This window comes from Pituophis catenifer, unplaced genomic scaffold (assembly GCF_029215685.1).
Source record: "Pituophis catenifer annectens isolate HBS135680 unplaced genomic scaffold, rPitCat1.0.hap2 SCAF_2, whole genome shotgun sequence".
NCBI classification, from domain to species: Eukaryota; Metazoa; Chordata; class Lepidosauria; order Squamata; family Colubridae; genus Pituophis; species Pituophis catenifer.
This window is the reverse complement of record NW_027256882.1, coordinates 127,791,022-127,811,033: the sequence shown is the minus strand read 5'-3', so window position 1 is coordinate 127,811,033 and position 20,012 is coordinate 127,791,022. Positions and strand designations below refer to the sequence as shown.

The 20,012-nt window shown below is 35.0% G+C and overlaps 1 protein-coding gene across 1 annotated transcript in view; it reads left to right on the top strand.

Moving 5' to 3' along the window:
* TBCD (tubulin folding cofactor D) overlaps positions 1–20,012 on the top strand; it is a 148,634-nt gene that overhangs the window by 100,018 nt on the left and 28,604 nt on the right. Inside the window, exons 20-29 of the mRNA XM_070937478.1 lie at positions 170–287; positions 2,585–2,645; positions 3,010–3,032; positions 9,380–9,411; positions 11,334–11,396; positions 11,902–11,978; positions 12,936–13,017; positions 13,991–14,106; positions 17,455–17,543; positions 19,798–19,938. Of these exons, the coding sequence (XP_070793579.1) occupies positions 170–287; positions 2,585–2,645; positions 3,010–3,032; positions 9,380–9,411; positions 11,334–11,396; positions 11,902–11,978; positions 12,936–13,017; positions 13,991–14,106; positions 17,455–17,543; positions 19,798–19,938 (802 nt within the window). The remainder of the gene's footprint in view (positions 1–169; positions 288–2,584; positions 2,646–3,009; positions 3,033–9,379; positions 9,412–11,333; positions 11,397–11,901; positions 11,979–12,935; positions 13,018–13,990; positions 14,107–17,454; positions 17,544–19,797; positions 19,939–20,012) is intronic.

Below are 20,012 nucleotides of genomic sequence, written 5' to 3'. Positions count from 1 at the left end.
TTACGTACGTTCGTAGTCTCTGAGGCGTCTTTGCCCTTTTGAAAACCCCATTAGTCTACTATTTTCTAATCTACCATAAGAAAATATGTTCTCTCTAGAAAATCTCTGTATAGAAGAGATTGTTGTGTAAAAAAAAAACTTACCATTTTTTGTATTATGTGTCTTACAGTTTTACCAAAGCTGCTGCCTTTAGCAGTTGGTATAGATCTCCATACTCGTCATGGAGCAATTCTAGCATGTGCTGAGATCACCCATGCATTGAGTCTTCTAGCAGAAGAAAAGAAGAGGTAACAAGAACAATACTGTCTATTTAAATGTCCTTTTATCCTTAACTTGTTTCACCATTTCACCATGTAAAAATCTTAACAAATGGTAGTTGCATAAAGTACAGTTTTCAAAGTATCATATAGTAATTCATATTTTCCTATATAAAGAAATTTTAAAGCTACAACTCAACCATCACTCTGTATGATTATTTGATTACTGTTTATTACTTACTATTATCAGGAATTTCTTTTACTGTTGGTATCATCCATCAGCTTTTTGTAGTTTACCTTTATAGATCAGAAAAGCGGTCACTAAAATTGTCATACACAGTAACAGTGTTTAAATTATCTTATTATTTCCCCCCTATTAGGTACAGTATCATACTTCATGAGTGCAGTTGGTTTTTTAAAATTATTTTGAATTATTTATTTCTCATATTCTGTTATTAAATGTGATCCTCTATCTAAGAGTTTACATTCATCAGATACAAAAAAAAAAAGGATTATTTATTCGAAGTACTGGTATATGCTTTGACTGTGAATATATGTCAGCATAGTTCAATTCTTTTTCTTTACTTCTGACTTCTACTCATAGTGAAAAACTATGTAGATTTCTTCTTATGAGTCATTATAAAGGAAACAAGGCTTAGATATTCCAATAAATTGATGAATATAAGCTGCGAACCATTATCCACATCTTCCTCTACTTTATAGTAGTTACTAGAGAACTAGAACATTTAATTATTTGTGAAATTTTTTTTGACATTATTTAAAACTTAAAGGATTAGAATTATGGACTGCTTTAGTATAAAACACATTTTTTTAAACCTAGGTATGGCTAGGTGGATAGTCCTTTTTGCGTTGAAAGGAATATGAGGATAGGTGGAAGAAATTCATATTTCAGAATAGAAAGAGATTTTTGAATGGGGCAGCAACTTGCTTGAAATCATGTTTCATTTAGTTTAATCTGTTGGTCTTTCACTTTTCATTGCGTATTGAATGAAGATGCCCCCTCCCCCATTCCATTGAGAAATATGGTGGGTTATTTGCATTATATAGGGTGTAAAATTACCAGAAAACTAGTTTTGTACAGTGATTAAGGACTCCAGGTTACATTCAAGGAGACTATGAATTCAAGTCCCATTTTAGGAATTGAAGCCAACCATGGGCCATTTAACTCCTTGTTAGCCCTAGGGCGAAAGCAAAAGAAAACCACTTCCAAAAAGCTTGCCAAGAAAACTTCAGGGACTACAATACTCCAGCCACTGGGAATGAAGATTGATTCCCCAAAACATATAACAATAACAAACAAAATTTTTTGGCTTTATGTTCTGATTATTTATCCACATTTGTTATTGCAAAGATTTTGTGTTCAGATTTTCAAAATCTACCTATGTAATGTTTTTTGGGGGGGGGAGGGGGGATTGCCTTTCTCTCTCTCTCCCCCCTCCTGTGTATTTGTATTTGAGTGTGAACACTTGTCTTATATATTATTCAAAGCAAGTGTTAGAAAGGTATTAAACATGAAACTATCAAGCAATAATGTTAAATAAATTAACAGAACCTACAAAAGTTGCTGTTGTCATAGCAATTAAAATTAAAAAAACTGGAGAAGAAAATCTAATGTTTTATGGTGAAAAAGGATATTGATAATACAGGTAGTCCTTGACTTATAACAGTTGGTTTAGTGACTCTTCAAAGTTACAACAGCATTGAAAAATGTGACTTATGACAGTTTTCCACAGGTACAACCTCTGCAGCATCCCCATGATCAAGTGATCAAAATTCAGATGCTTGGCAACTAGATCACAGCACAACTGTGTTTCCCTGAAAATAAGACCCTGTCCTATATTTTTTTTAACACTGAAATAAGCGCTTGGCCTTATTGCCATGTGCTCAAAAGCCCGGTTGGGCTTATTATCAGGGGATGTCTTATTTTGGGAGAAACAGGGTAGTTGCTGTGTCCTAAGGTCATGTGATCACCTTTTGCAACTTTCTGACAAGCAAAGTCAATGTGGAAGCCAAATTCACTTAACAACTGGGTTACTAACTTATCAACTGCAGTGACCACTTAACAACTGTGGCAAGAAAAGTCATAAAATGGGGCAAAATTCACTTAACAAATGTGTCACTTAACAACAGAAACTTTGGGCTCAATTGTGGTGGTAAGTTGAGGACTACCTGTACTAACAGCCACAGAATTTTCACAATTTTTACATTTAATTAAGAATCAAATAGCAACTTAGAGAAAAAATGCTATAACTGTATTTAACATCAAATAATACTGTATTGATTTAAAACACTTTTAAATCTTGTAGACTTATTTCATTTTATTTGGATGAAAAAACTTTGGAAGGACTTAAGCAGATTCATCTGGAGGTTAGTATATATTATATCTACTGAAAAGCTATTTTGGTAGATGTATCTTTTAAATAGAAAAAAAGAATATTTCTTTTTATTGTATTAATAAAAGCAATGTCTAAAGCAATGGACTTAATTGGAAACCATGCTACATTTATTATACTATCATTATTAAACCAATAATTTATCTCTTTTCTTTTGCCATTGGCTAAGGAAAGAGAAAAGATTCTTAGGTGGAAGGAAAGAGTTATTATTAAATTCATTCAGAAATACATGTTTTTACCCTCTTCTCCAAATCAACACATGAACCACAGTTTGAAAAACACGGGGGGGGGAGGAAAAATGAAAATTCTTAATGTAAAATCTATTCATTCTTTTACAGCTTCGTCATCGTCAGTTGTATAGGTAAGATAATTAGCGTCAAATAGACTGTTGCATTTTTTAGCATGAACTCTTAAGAATAAATAAACATGTTTCTGAAATGTGTAATCCCTTTTGTGTAAGAATGCATAGGTTTTGTGTTTAAATTCCTACTTTTATGTTGACTCTGCGTGAACATGATAGAGAAGATTTTTTTTTTTTTGGTCAGGAATGAAACAGGCTCATCTTAGAAGTCCATCTATGTTGCATACCTATTCTGTGAAGTATGTGGAAAAGTGTTTTAAAGATATGCATAGACTTTAGAATGTGAGCTGTTTAAAAAGTAGACAGCTATCAGGTCAAGACATTTTGTCACCCTAAACAAGAAAAAAAAATAACATGTAATCAACACTATCAGCATTCACTGAAACACATAACATTGATTCATGAAATTACCAAGATGTTTTAGATATTGGTTGGTAAATTAAACTGATGTTCTCAGTCTGCAACATGTTGGCACAGTTTGCTTCTAGTACTTGCTCAAGCAAGAGAACTATTACCCAGCACAGAATATAGATTGTATGAGTGTACAATGTACAGGCTGAATTCTGCTTGCTGGGTTTTTATTTCTCCATCTAATCTACTAGGTTGCTGCTGCTTAAGTCTTATTTGCTAGTTTGTTACTACTACTAAGAAATTATTCTGTATGGAAGTGTGCTTTTCTGGGCAGCAACACATTACTTGGTGTGCAAAATACAGAACATGTCTCCTTTAAAAGGAATGCCCTGTGAAGTTGCCTCCAAATATAGGCTACATGTATCCAGGATAAAGAGGAAAGAAATGTCTGGCATATTTACAAAAGTAACAAGTAGAATCTGTTACAATTTTTCAGGGTGGATTTGATTTAAATCAAGTCCATTTAAATCACGATTTAAATCATAATTTAAATCACTAGTAAAAAGGCTTGTTTTAAATCAACTTGATTTAAATCATAATGTTTAAAGAGCAACTGTCATCTCTGTCCCTCAGTAGCTCCTCTGACCCACTGTTGACTCACCCAATATTGCAGAATATACAGCCTCATGCTATATAACTAAGCTCCCTTTCATGCTGAATAAACTAAATTATTAATGTATCTTAAATAGAAAACTATCTTTAGATAGATTTTTACTCCAAAAGCATTTTATTAAAATAAATTTGATAAAAATAAAATAAAAAATCTGATTTAAATAAAAAAAACCTGATTTAAATTTTTAAAAATTGATTTTTTTATTTATTTTTTAAAATCATAAATTTTTATCCACCTTGCAATTTTTCAATGTTAGCCATGGATAAAACTTACGAGCTTGCCGAGCTTGAGATCCCAAACTCTCCAGTTCCAAAGACACATTTGTTGCTATTATTCTCCAATGGGAAAAGAAAGAATATATTATATACATGTTTAAACATGTCCTTGTAGATTTGTCCTCTTGTATAGTATTACAGAGTTGGAGAAGTGTAAATGTTTCTTGTCTATGGAGATTCTTAGTCATGCAGGTCATGGTTGTCCCAAATATTTCTTCTTTTTCTGAGAGCAATAACTATTTTAAATATGAATTATATGTAACACGAAAGCTATTACTTGTTCCTTATTTATACAATCATTTAAATTTATTTTATAGTTTTGCAGAATTACATTTGTTGGTTCATAAGGTAACTGATACTGAGTCGTTTAACAATAACAATGCGCTCTTCAAAATAATGTGACTCCAGAATTATTGTCTTGCAGCTATTTACACATTTTCAAGATATAAATGGATAAATTTATACATTTGAATAATATATAAAAGATGAGTCTTTTTATCATTTTATAACAAGCAGCTTCTTTGCATTTACGGTAATAGAACAGCACTGCTAAACAAGTTAAACCAGTTTAATGGAATCATGAAGATTCCCATCTGAGAAGCATTTTCCTGGAATTTTAACACAATAACACTAACCATGTGTCAGAAGTTATCAGCAATCAAATTTTTGTGGCTGCATTACTGATTTCTGGAATGAGAATATCTGTTTCAGAAATAATAAATGTTTTCCCAGAGGAGCAAATAATTACATTAGCCTGTGCTTGATTTCTGTTTGCTATGTTAATAAGTGATTCTGACAAAAGCTATATATCATAAAGAAAAAGCATTATCCTTGGAAAGTGTAGAGCACAAGACCATTACATGATTTGTGACATAAACTGAAGTAATATTTAATAAAATCCAGTAATTGTGAACTTGGTTGACTAGTTAAGTTAAAGTAAACGTAAGTATTGGGTTCAGTAAAATCCTGTTGCCAATGCCGAATGACGTATTTCAGGCTATATTCAGTTTTCGCAAGGTAACATAGTCAGGAGTCATATGGTTTCTAACTCGGGAACTCCATGAAGTTCCAGTCCCATATAGTTTATCGTGAATTCTAACATGCTGCCAAGTATAATAGCTTTGAAATAGCTGTGATAGGAAAAGAAGTGAAGAGGAATGTTGCATTTAGTAACTGGGAATTTTGCCCTTTAATATAAAGTGAGAACATCACAGTTTAGTCAATGAAATGATAATAGCGTAGAGAGTGAAAAATACAAAACACCTTGAAATTGAAATTATTCAGATTTAAAATATTCCTAGCTTGGTTCACAATGCTTCTCAAATGATAAAACCACCTTGCGTTTATTTGAAAGGTTTGCCCTTGAAATGAGGTATTTCAAGCTTGACATGCGCCATGGCTTCAAGCTTGAAGTAAATGACTTCAAAGTGATATGAATTCAAAATGTTTTGTATAGCCTTGTTACAGAGATATTCTTATTTTACTATGTGCTGTACAGCGTGATTCTGCCTCAATGTTCACATGAACTGCTGTGTAATGATCATGTTTAAGGTTGAATTAATTAGCTACTGACTGTTTTATTATGTGGAAAACAGTAACAAAGTCATCCTTTATATTTTATCTATATTTTAGCAAAACTGATAAACAGATCATAATTTCTATTAAATACATTCCATTTATGTAAAGAGCTTTCCATCTGAAAATGGGGATGGGCATTCACATTGCAATGATATTTTCACTGCAAATGCAATTAAATTCTATTTCAAAACAACTATGTTGCAGTACAGCACTCCTTTTAAAATCAGATGCAACATATAAAGACCCAGTACACAGATGTTTATTGAATCTGACACGCTGCACCTATAGTTTTCTATTTACTTGCAATAGGTATCCCACTTTATTGAAGAACAAAGTTGGATATTTGTTTATTCCCCATGAGAGAACAGAAGTAGTTTTACCAATAACATTTCAGATCTGCTAGCAGCCTCCAAAATTGGTTATACCATTGTCAGGGTCCAGAATAGGCTACCAAATTGAATGAAGGCAGTTAGCGCACTCCTCAGATAAAAGGTCATGAGACATAAAGATTTTAAAGAGTAACTTCCTCTTTCTTTTTTCTATTAGTGCAATACTAGTCTGTTTCACTTTTCATCTATTACAGATATTACAATCTCCACATAATCTTTCTATGCTCTATTTTCCCTTAATATTTGCTGTCTTGTTGAATTTAACAATAAGACAGCAACAGAAGCCCTCTCAATCAGATTTAAGATCTATCTATGCTAGGATTATGTTTCTTATATTGGCCAACCAGATATTTATTCAAATCCTGCAAGCGTGTATGTAAAGCCAGCCAGCAACAGTCTTTTCCCATTGTTGTTCTCTTGTAACTGGAATTGAAAATCATGCTATCTCTGATTCTGGAGATACCATTTAGTCACCATGACTAATAGTTATTGATACCTTATTCTCTATAAATTTGTTTAATCTCTTTTAAAACAGTTTAAAAATTTACATCTTGAGGCAGTGAATTCCAGTATTTTAAAATGTGTAAATGCTACAACATTTCAACAAGTGTACTTTGCTTGATTTAGTTTGGTTACTAGTGAAATTCCTGACAACAATTCCATCATTTTGAATAATTTTGAATTTAAGAAGAGAAAAAAAACCAATACAATTATAATGATGCTGGCATTTTCTCAGTCTCAGACATCTTTTTAGAAGCTTTACTTTGGTTTTATGTACTATCACTAGTATGGGAAAAGACCTTAAGCAATGGTATTTCAGAACCAGTAATAAAAAATGTAAGATATACTAAAAGAAAGATTCAGGTTAAAATCCTTATTGAATTTCTTACTATCTGTTATTGAACCACTATGGTTATCCAGCTTACATTATGTCACAGATAGTACTAGAACAAACATAAACATTTCTTTATGAATGGGATGGGATGGAGGGACGGAGGAAGGAAGGAAGGAAGGAAGGAAGGAAGGAAGGAAGGAAGGAAGGAAGGAAGGAAGGAAGGAGAGAGACAAATGGATTAGTAAATGGTAATTGTTTTTTCAAGAAAATTTTTTAAGTGTCCATGGGGCTCAGTTACACTTGTAGTGTGAAAATCTGTGGAAGGTCTCCCAGTTCCTGTTCCAGAAGCCCATTGTGACTTCACACTAGAATTCCATCTTCTGCTAGGTAATTCCTGTTGCCACCACCTAACTTCCAGAGGGCACCTCACTTGTCATGTTTCCTCCTAATCATGGGATTGAGGGTGTAGGTCTCTCACACCTTATGCCTTTTTGTCAATTGAAAGAGTCAAAATGTAAAAGAAAAATAACTTAATTACTGTATCCTCCTAGCTGTGTGGCATAAAGACACGTGACTAGAAGTTTGAGCCTGCAAGATACTGTATTGTAGTATAATCTCAATAGTTCCAGTAATCTAGTATTAGAGTTTGTTTCTTGTTCTGGTGAACCTCAAGGGGGTGGAAGCTGGTTTGCTACAAATAATGAGGTTTCTGGCAGAAAACTTTGCATTGGAGAGATTATCAAATTATTATCACTGGAAGCTTTTACAGAAATGTGTTTCTAGAGCTTCATAAATAAGCTTGACACGGGAGTAAAAGATGCACATAATTCTTATATTTATAAAGAAAAAAAAGGAACATTTAAATTTTAGCGTAACACAAAAATATAAAGCACATAGCACAAATTCCTGGCTAGAATATTTTTTATCAGTCACTACAGAAATAGAAATCTTGAAATAATATAATTTTTGCTTCACATATTTGGATCTTCTCCAATTTCTTGGGCTACTCCAGTAATTTATCAGAGAGATGGTAATGCCCACTTTGTGCCAGCATTGATCCAGCAATTTCCGTTTTTGTTTTATTTTATTTTATTTATTATATTTATATGCAGCCCATCTCACTCTACAAAGTGACTCTGGGCAGTTTTAAAATTTTCTATCTCCACCTGAACACATTAATGTGGTGTTTTATTTTTCTAATCCTTTGACAATCAATTCATGAGTAAAATGTGTATCATACAGCCAGAGCCTTAACATGGCATCCTCCTCTTCATCTCTGACACAGGTATTTTCAAATGTGACGTGATTCTCTGCCCAATTTAAATGGATGACTGCTAATAAGAAAAAGCATGAAGCTGAAGCATGATACTATGTATATAAATTGAATGTATATTAGTAAGAGGAAAAGGAGGATGCAAATGCAATAAGGCCCTTTTGGCATATTGCATAGTTTGTAGTTGTTGAAATACAGTACTGTACTTAAAAATTTGGGTAGTTCAGATATGAACAAGATATAATGTAATAAAATTTTAAAACCAAAAATTGAATTTGTTAAGGAAATAAAATATGCTTTTCAAAAATAATACAATAGCAGTCTTATGGGATCAACTTAATACCACAGATTTCATCTAATGCTTTCCATAGAATAGTCCAAAAGAGTTGCCAGAAAGCTGATTTTAAAAGGACTTTTTATAAACATGCAATGAAATGAGGGTAGAATTGAATTTGGCTGTTGGATTTGCATCCAACATAAACCCACATTTGCATATCACATAACTTTTTTGAATGCAAATTTTAGCTTAATAAATTATGGTTTGCAGAACTATTCAGAACTGCATTCAGAACCATGCAGCATGGTTAGCTTCTCCTCTTTCTGCTATTCACATATAAATTTAGTTTGGGATACATCTGAGTTAACATCTGGGTTTGAAAACTAACTCCTACATCTGACATATTTATAGGCTCTTAACCACAGATTGCAGTTAATAGGAAGCAACAGTGAAGATTCAAATTCTGATTTGTTTTACTACTCATGCAAAGAAAGGACTAAAATTATTGGAGAAATGTTTGGGGGTACTTGCCGTGTATGCATATCTTCTTATTAAGCTTTGATGTATTGAATCTTGACAAAACAGGCAGATTTAGATTCATGTATCAATTTTCTCTTCCTTTTTCTGTCATGTTAGTGCAAAATGCTGGCAGTGATGTTGTTTCTTAAATTGGTATTTTTTTTCTTTCTTTTCCAGAGGTTTAGGTGGAGAATTAATGAGGCCAGCTGGTATGTTACTTGACATAGAACATTCTATTTACAATTATAATTTGGAAAGAAGTATTACATTTTAAGATTATATAATATAAACTTGGCTAGTCTTCTGATTCACTGAATATTTTGCCAATCTTTCTTTGATTTCAATAGCTTTCTCTTAAAGTAGACCTCGGCCATTCTCCCTAATCTAAAATTCTTGTACCAAAATATATTTTTCTTGACTCATGATTCAGAAAATGTAGAATAAAACATGATCAAATCCCAGATTTCTTTTTGTCTTTTTTCATATTCCTATCTATAGTAGAAAGTAATGTAGTTGCAATAACCAATTTTCTTGCCAGTTTGATGTCAAAATCAATTGCTTTCTCCCCGAACACTGTTTTAAGGGGCTAGTTCACGGGTATATGGAGGGATTCCAGTTAAAAAGGAACTCTATGCATGCAGGAACTCTTCCCTGCTTTCAAGTAAAGAAATATTAGGAAATATGGGTATTAGGAAATATGAGCTTTTGTTGGGATTTCTACATGCCACATCAGTATATTAACACGTAATGAGTAATTCTTGGTATGAATAGAAAATAGTAGTCTTCCCCAACCGATGCCTTGCAGATCTGCTGGCCTACAATTCTATAGTCAAGTTTGCCATTGTGCTGCCTTTGGGGTGATTTACCTGGCATATTTGAGGGGATTGAATTAATTATTTACTTCCTCAAAAATCTATCCTTATAATAGAATATTTTTTAAATCTCCTTTATGCTGCTAAGGATTTTTTTAACTGTAGAAATTTATATACCACTTAATCACTGGCCTCTAAGACATTTTACATTTATTTAAAAAATGCAATTTAGGTTTATTAAGGTTTAGGTTTATTAAATTTGTATACCGCCCTTCTCCTGAAGGACTCAGGGTCTTCGGGAGAAGGACTTCAGGGCCTTTATTATGTAAAACGTATTTTACATAATAAAATATGTTTTAGTTTGATTACTGAGAACTCTCCACTCCAAACATTCCATAAAAAAGAAGTGCTAAATGAGAAAAGGAGAGAAGGTGTTCTGATCTCAAAAGCCAAACAATTCCACAATGAGGATATGCTACTGAGAACATATTCATAGATTCCTAAGATGCCTGAAAAACCATCTTGATAGATGTGTCCTAGTTCTCAGTAGGGGCTTTGTACTTTAAGTCTGATCTAATCCACCCTCAAATCACAATCTAAGCAGATTTAATGTGTGCAGCCCGTGTGACTTGAGACCATGGTGACCGTGACAAGCCCATGGTTCTATGTTAACTTGATGTCATCTTCTATAACATCTGTGAATTCCCAGACATCCCCATAATGCAAAATATGAAGGAATCCATCACCAACCCAAGCTCCATTTTGATCTCCTGCAAAACAACAGGACAGGCCATCATCAAATTACCACAGAACAAATACGAGCACCATCAGATTCTCATGGAATCTCATTGTACCCCTCCTCTCCTACCTTAGTGTTGAAGATACTATTATCAGGTCAAGAAACCCCTCCATTCTCTCCCAGCTAAATACTGGTGATATATACCAGGTCCACATTCTCCTCCAAAATGAAATTACAAAAATACACTTTTTATTACAAATGGGCCTGGTATTCAACATTTATCTCACTAGAGGCCCCTGAGATAAAGGCCTCCAGTGATCCAGCACTCAGAACCTGATGTTGAAGGTATGGGATCAGAATTTCAATGAGGAATACAATTTCCTACTGCCGTCCTCTGAAGCAGTATTTTTTTCCTGTTATATCTCCCTCTGCTAACAGATTTGCCATACGGTGGCTATTTACTCTGTAGTAATAACGGTATGACTTCATGAATCCTGACCCCATGTAAAAAGGTTTGTGAATGCCCTTTAATTCAGTGAATGGGGCTCTGATTGCTTTTTTTCCTCTTCTTGTTTTCTAGTCTGCACTTTGATTGAAAAGTTGTCACTTTCAAAAATGCCTTTTAGAAAAGATCCCATAATTGGTAGGTGATGTTTGTCATGTTGTAGAGTTACCATGTCTGTTTGTTGATGATTATAGCAAATAAATAGTATTATTTATTTAGCAAGAATTATAATCATGTAAATTCCTTTATAGTTCAATATACTTCTTACCTTTTTTTCCCCCCCTTCTGTCATCTTGACAGAATATAGCCATGTTTGCTATATTCAGCTTCATTCATCACAGTTATGTCAGAATGTCAATGGGTGGAAGTCGAGGGCCATTGAAGCCAGTTAGAGATATTATAGAACGATGGCAATTCCAGGAAAATACGGAATAGCAATTGCTTTTTTATGTCCCGTATGCCTGCTATTCTGGTGGGTTTTTATGTGAATATTGTATTTGTGGAACATCTTTTAAAAATATAGTGGCGAAAAGAAATTGAAACAAATTTCACTTGGAATTTGAACTTGTAAGGATTTCTAAAAAGATGTAGATGTACTAAAAAGTAATGCAACCCTACCAAGGTATGTTTTCTTTATCTTCAGGTGACTGGCAGTGGCTGATAAATGATAGTTTACAAAGCCTTCATCTTATTTCAAGCAATTCAAGACAGCAAATAAAAGTACAGTAATTTTATCTGTATTGATCTTAAAAGGTCTAAATATCATATTTTGCTTGTTGCTATATTACAGTTTAAATTTCTAGCGTTTCTAAAACAAAGCAGAGAATAGATCCACCCTTTCCTTCCGTGGTCATGTTATCATATTTCTGGTGCTCGGTAGCTGGCCTACATTTACAACATCTCATGGTCATGTGACCGTGATTTATGTCATTTTTGTCAACAACTGGCCATTAACTCTGGTTTTTGGCAAAAGTGCCCCTTTGAGATCAATGCTTAATGATCATGGTATTCACTTCATGACCCTAGATTCTTTTAACAATCACAGTGATTTGCTTAATGATGTCTGCAAACACATGGGTGACCCACTTTACAACCATCACAATTTATAATTGATGGACAGGCTCCATTATGGTCACAAGTCAAGGACTACCTGTATAGCATATCAACTTGAGATAAATCAGATCAATAGTTGATATAATAGCAAATACTTTATTACAGTCACCGATCCAAATGCTGTACAATTGGGTAACAAAAGTACTGATTAAATAACAAAAAACAATGTTTTATTTAAGCTATAACTAGAGCGTACTGAAATGTAGTTCAATGTATTATCTCTTCAGAGCCATGATTAAAGCTATACTAAACTAATTGCAATATCTTCCCATCCTACTATTAAATGGAGGTTTTAGTTCAGGATAATATGTAATGTAGCATTGTTCGACCAGCCCAACTTGCTTCTGGCTCCTAAAGTGGAACATTGAACATAGGATATTACTCAACTGTGTGAAATCTCAGATGATTGGGTTTTCTGACATAATAATTGCATGGATAGACATTAAATATGTTACCGTAGGACTTTTGCAGATGACCTATCAGGTGTCTCTACAGTAGAATTCTTTCAAAGTGCATTTGAAAGAGAAGTAATTCTATATACTTGTGGTTTTGCTTTTGTTTTAGGAGTCGGCAGTGTCTGCATTAGCTGCTTTATGTAATGAGTATTACTGCAATGAAGAGGGAGGAGCAAATCCAGCTGAGCAAGGTAATGATTCACCCAATTCACTTCTATTTGTTATTTAAAGATAACTTATGGGATCTTGCTAACTAAAAAAAAAAAAAAAAAGAGCATACATAAGCCAAACTAGCCTGAACTAAATGTCATATAGAACAAACTTTTGTTCAGCCAATTACCCATGTTTTCTCTAGCATATTATTTTGTTTAATTTTTAATGAACGTGTTTGTGTTTTCGTTAAATTAGAACTTTTCCTTGTTTCATAGGCTAATGCTTTGTGAATGCTGTGCTGATCCACTGTGCTGCTTCACTTTTTTCTTTATTTGTCTACTGGTCAATCATAGTGTAATTTTAGGTGTTTTACAGAATGGGGTTAAACCATCAAAGAAATAACTGCTAAAACCGAGCAGAAACAGAAACACCAAAAATATATGGTGCACACCGAGGATGATTACAGTACAAACATCTACCACACTAAAGCTACTTATAGGGGGTAGACTTCCTGTTGCTCCATGGTTTGGTAAAAGAACCAGCTTTTTAATAGCTCTCTGGAAACCCAGCAGGATGAAAATCTAATATTTTCCCCAAAGGAAATAAATATGTATATAAAAATTCTTGGAATTTCTTTCCTGACAGTGTTTTTTAAAAATGCTTTCCTCATTTTCAGAGAATTCACTGCTAATGCTTTACAACATATCTTGCAGTGAAGTTATGCTGAATGGCTCGAAGTTATAGAATGATGTCACTGAAGGAAAATGGACTCGTGCCATCTTGTGGTGCTTACTCTCATGCTTTGCTGTCAAAACATTGTCATAATAAAACTTTTGAAGGTTTTTGGATATAAGAAATATTAGTAATACAATATATACGGAATATTACATAAACAATTTTCAATTGTTTAATCATCACCCTCCCTCAAGAATAATCAGTAGTTATTTTAATGCTGTAAAGCATTGTTTCTGGAGTTTTAATTACTCAGACAGTGACTGTTATGTTTTTCAGATTTGGTGGTGCAATACATTTCAGGCCTTCAAAGCCATGAGGAAATGATTCGCTGTGGTTTTTCTCTAGCCATAGGTGCCCTTCCGAAGTTCCTTCTAAAAGGCAAACTCCAGGAGGTGAGAGCTAAGGTGCAGGGTAGAATGTTTTATAACAGTTTTCAAGTATTTTTAAAACAGTATTTTAATGATTCGTGATTGCTTCGTTAAACATAAAATAGATTATATTGCCAATGTATAACCAGATTTCTGCTACTTTTCATTTGGTCTCCATTGTCAATTAAGACTAATGGTGAAATCTCAACATTATCTCACATTTACATCTGGATATCAAGGAGTCACATATTTATTTATTGGATGTCTGTCTAATTTGGGAAACTTACAATTTGAAGAAACACAACAGCTACTGGAAGGCATTGTTTTGTGGAAGAGATCAAAAGCATGAATAATCTGCTGGATCTCATAGATTGAGCAGAGACAGTTAGAGACAGATGGTCTTGCAAGTAACTAGTTCTGTGCCATGAAGGGCTTTAGAGAGGATAAACAGAGCTTTGAATTGTCCCAGAAGCTTATAAGGAGCCAGGGCTGTTTGTGAAACAGCTATGTGACATGGTTAATTATGAAATCTCATCCATAGTTACTCATGCCACTGGATTCTGGTTTAGTTGCACCTTCTAGGTGGTTTTCAAGACAGTCCCATGTGATTCATATTGTGGTAGTTGAGGTGTGTGTGTGTGTGTGTGAGAGAGAGAGAGAGGTGGGGGGTGATAAAAGGAGGACATCAAAGACCATGAGTGGGCTCAGTTAGCAGATAAGATGATTTGTGCAAAGGCTTTCCTGTCGTGGCTGCCAACTGCTCTTCCAGCAGGCGCTGAGAACCCAAGTTCAAGGTTGCCTAGGGTGCATGCATCTCTATCCTGGTCCTGCCAAAAGTCATCTGTAAATGTAATCAACACTATCTGAGTGCTATATCTCAGTCTGTAATCCATCTGGAAGGAGTCCAGATAATATGTTATCATCCAGACTCTTCCGTAGTTGCACAGCCACTCTTGATAATCTTACCCCAAAAAAGGGAATATTGGACACCAGAGAGTTTACTCTTTTGTATCTAGGAAAGATTTCTTGAGAAATGACAATTTCTTTTAAGAACTGGATCTCTCTCAAGAAATGCTTAAAGAAATATTTGATCAGATTTACTTGTTTATTTTCAGAGGCATTCTCTAGGCATCTTTTTTTTCTGGGTATGTCTATGGGATTTGCTTATAGAGAGGCTACCAGAGTGCAATTTGATCCCCCTGACACTGTCCTGGCATCCTGTTCCAGTCAGTCAAAAGGGCCTCAGGTGAACTATACATCAGAGCCTCAGAAATATCCCCAAAATCTTATTGAAACCCAACAGGGTCCATTGGGAATCTAGAGCAGATTAGTCAAATGAGTTCTTCCTGCAGTGAAGGGTCATTGCAAAGAACTAATGAATATAAAGTGATCTGACTATGCAAAAGATAGATGTTTTTGTCTTTTATTCCCCTAAATAAACAAGTCTCCCTCACCCCTCCTAAAACAAAGAGCCTGTGTTCACACAATAATCTTTCCAGTTCATTGATCAGAACTTTGGGATGCTTCTTCTTTAGCACCCAGCATTCCTGGATGCTAACTATTAGTTCATTTTATGCAACACTGTTCTCTACCCTATATCACCCTAACAGGCACCACATCCTCTGACCCCCAACTACTACTCCACTCTCTATCACTCAGCTCCACTACCATCTTCACTCCATTGTTCTCATTGTGGGTGCCAAATGCCCAGATTGTGACTACAAGTAAAGTGATTTGGAAAAACTGGAGAGTCACTGTCAGCTTCCTGCCTTTCATCAGGGGAGGGGGCCACACATTATGTTCCCGAAGCACCAACTCTCCAGCACATACAGCCAAAATCCATAATTTACATTGTTCAAAAAGTCTTTTTTTTTTTATTTGATTTATATGCCGCCCTTTTCCGGAGACTCAGGGCGGCTTACAATGCGTTAAGCAATAGCCCTCATACTTTTGTATATTTATACAACGTCAGCTTATTGCCCCCACAAACTGGGTCCTCAATTTACCTACCTTAGAAAGGATGGAAGGCTGAGTCAACCTTGAGCTGGTGAGAGTCGAACTTACAGTAATTGCAGACAGCTGGTGTTAATCACAATGCTATCAGTCTGCTGAGCCACCAGGCCCCTTTAAGTAGAGTCCTGTCTTATTCAGTATAGAACTGGCTGAAGCAATGGGAAGGTTCAAATGTTACATTCTGCTGTTCCTTCTATATTCAGGAGTAGTAGGTGTGAGTACTGAGTAGTGAGTACTGCAGTATTGGGAGATGGGCCAGATGACAGCTGCTGGATGTAGATTGGATATCCCAGAGGATCATCGGCCTGTCCCTGCTCCCACTTATTGCTCAGCACTATGTGGAGGTTGGGTATTTGAGGGTCTGCAAGGACAATCTCAAAGGAGAAGCCACCACTGCCGATTCAGAAAAGAGACCATTGCAAAAGTTACCACTATGTGGCTGATGGATTGATTCAAGGAGAGTATAGATAGTGGTATAGATCCTGATTTGAATGGCTGCAGGATAACAGATTTTATAGAAGTTGGGAACTGTATAGCTTATAAACCCTAACAGTGGTGATGATCACTGTAAGTATTTGGTGGTTTCAAGACAAAATGTCATGGATTTTGAGAATATCAATGTGAAATTTCAGACAGATTAACTATTTTTGTACATAAAAAAGTTGCTTGTAAAGAATTATGACATTTCTTAAATAAAGCACAGTTGGCTTATCAGTGGTTGAGGTGGAAGTAATAAAAGGTTAACTTTTGAAAACTAGATCGTATGGCCAAAGCAACCAGTCAAAACAGATCCACAAAATATTATTGTACGATCCACTCAGAAAGATGGAATAGGCATCAGCAAGGTGGAACAAAATATAAACAAGACTCATTCGGCAAGATCCATTGAGAGAGACATCCAATAGGGCTTGATTATTAGAATCCGTTTGATTCAGGGGCAGGCTGGCTGGATTACTGAATCCAGTAATCCTCCTCTTGCTCTTTCCGTGAATGACTTGGGTGTTAGGGTATATGTGAAAGTCTGCTAATAGGTCTTTTGCAATGTGCTGGAGCTTCACGGAAGCCAAACTCCATGGAGATACAGAACTGAAACGGGGCAGGTTTAGGCTTGTCTTGTCACCCTTGTAAATGAAAACCAGCCTTGATATCTGACTGAATGTAATGCACGCCTCTAATAAACCACATGAAATGTCTGCTTTGTAATGTGCAAAACTACTACATATTTTCATTACCATCTTCCATTTTCCTTCTGTGACCCACTTTATTGTAACGGCTTCATCTCCATTATTCTGCCTAATACTTTATGAGAAACATAGTCCAGTACTGGTTTAGTGTTTGGATTTTCTTTTATTCTTCGAGGTTTTAGATGCTTTGAAAAAAGCCACTTCGGTTTCTGGAGGTGTGAGTTTTGCTGAATCCAGAAGAGATGGCCTAAAAGCTGTTGCAAAGTATGTAATCCTTTCTATTTCATGTACCTAGTAGTTAAGAATATAATACTGTGAATTAATTTATATAAATATGTCTCTTGCCATTTTTTTTTTTTGGTCAGGCAAAACTTAATAAAAGTGGTAAGAACCTCAGTCAATTTTATTATGGCCAAAAGGCTTAAAAGCAAGTTACGAATATAAACTGAACTTGGCATTGGATAAAACAATTTATGAAATAAAATATTTAATAAATAATACATAATAGGGTTAAAACCTCAGTATTGATTTGTTACTAAAAGCCTTGTTTTTATAGCCGTAGTTAAAAATCTGGCTGTTAACAATGTAATCTTAGGATTTTCATCTGCAAGTCAATTTTTTACATACTCAGAAGTACAGGTAGTCCTCCACTTACAATAGTTCATTTAGTGACCATTCAAAGTTACAACAGCACTGGAAAAAGTTATTTATGACCATTTTTCACAGTTAGAACTTTTGTAGCATCCCCATGGTCATGTGATCAAAATTCAGATGCTTGGCAACTGGTTCATGCTTATGACCATTGCTGTGTCCCGGGGTCACATGAACACCACTTGTGACCTTAATGGGGAAGCCAGATTCACTTAACAACCAGATTACGAATTTATCAACTACAGTGATTCACTTAACAAATGTCTCACTTAACAACAGAAATTTCGGACTCAATCCTAAATCAAGGACTACCTGTATCTCTTCTTCTTGGTTTAGATGTTAAAATAGGCAACTACATACAACTTTTTATCATTTTGTAAGCCACCCAGTCGCTTCAATAGTGAGATGGGTGGCATCTAAATTTAATAAATTAAAAGACTTTTCACACTTCCCCTGGACTCTATACTTCCCCAAAGGAAGTTATCTCACAGTTTGGGAAGAACTGGTATAAACTATGTAGAATGAATTCTGTAATCTGTGGGGGAAACCCTGCAAAAAGTGGGCCCTGTAACATGATACGTAGGGAGTGACGATGGAAATTGTGCCTCTCAAACAAGCCATAATCTTTGCCAGTGGGATTTTCTCCAGGACTCCCTGCTTTGCTTCCAGTGGCAACTTGTTAGTAGAGGTAATTGCTTACTGCTTTGTTAAATATCCATTGTAAATGACAAAAGTACTTGCATGTCCTGTAACTTTCAACCTGTTAGAGATCATAAGACCTAAGGGACTAGTAAAACATCACCTTTTTATGTAAAACTGCTGAACAACTTGTCACTCAGGAGCAAACTGAAATGCTGATGGAATGATTCCCTCTAAATTTCCCATTGTACTCAGGTCTTTCTCTATGTCATTAGGTATAAAAAAAACCTTGGCTAGGAGAATATTACAATCACCTGAGCAATATGTTCCCTTGCCTTCCCCTCCCAATCTGTAGTTAATTCTACATAACATACCAAAACTAATTCTAGATAGATAGATAGATGATAGATAGATAGATAGATAGATAGATAGATAGATAGATAGATAGATAGATAGGTAGGTAGGTAGGTAGGTAGGTAGGTAGATATAACTCTTATCTAGCTATCTCTATCTATCATCTATCTATCTCTATCTATAACTCTATCTATAACTCTATCTATATCTTTCGATATCTATCTATCTATCTATCTATCTATCTATCTATCTATCTATCGACAAAACTTTTATAATATCAAGGTAGTCCTTGACTTAATGACCAAAATTGGGTCCAGAAATTCAGTTGTTAAGTGATGTGGTTGTTAAGTGAGTCATCAGGTGACTCAACCAGATTTTGCCACCATTTTTATCACATAATTAAGTTAATCGCCATGGTTGTTAAGTGAATCACATGTTCATTAAGTAAATCAAACAGTAACGTGAACCCAGCTTCTCCCATTGACTTTGCTGTCTGAAAGCCATCTGGAGGGTTGCAAATCACAATCGCATGACTGTAGGATATTGCAACTATCCTAGTTGTGGTCGTAAATGTGAGTTGGTAGCCAAGTGCCAAATAGCATGCATGTGACTGGAGAGGTAGTGCAATTGTCACAACTTCGAGATCAGGCCCTAAGTCACTTTTTTTCAGCATTGTTGTAACTCTGAACCATTGTTATATGAATGGACATAAGTCAAGGACTACTTGTAAGATGCATTACTTACATTTTGATTAATAGGTGGTATTGAGATATTCAGTTATTTATTGGGTTAAGGAGAAATTTGTTAATGCACAAATGTTATTTTTTTAATATTATATGATTATAATAATTAGCTTTCTTCCTTCTACCTTTAGAGTTTGCTTGACAGTAGGGGTGAATGGAGAAGGATCACCAAATGAATTTGTGTGTAAAAGTAACGTTACAGAGATATACAACATATTGTTGGATGGTCTGAATGATTACACAACAGACAGCCGAGGCGATGTTGGAGCATGGTAAGATGAATGTGGTCTTGATAAAGTCCCAGATTTGTTCTATAATGCAAAGCAAAAATGATAGAGTCAGAGAA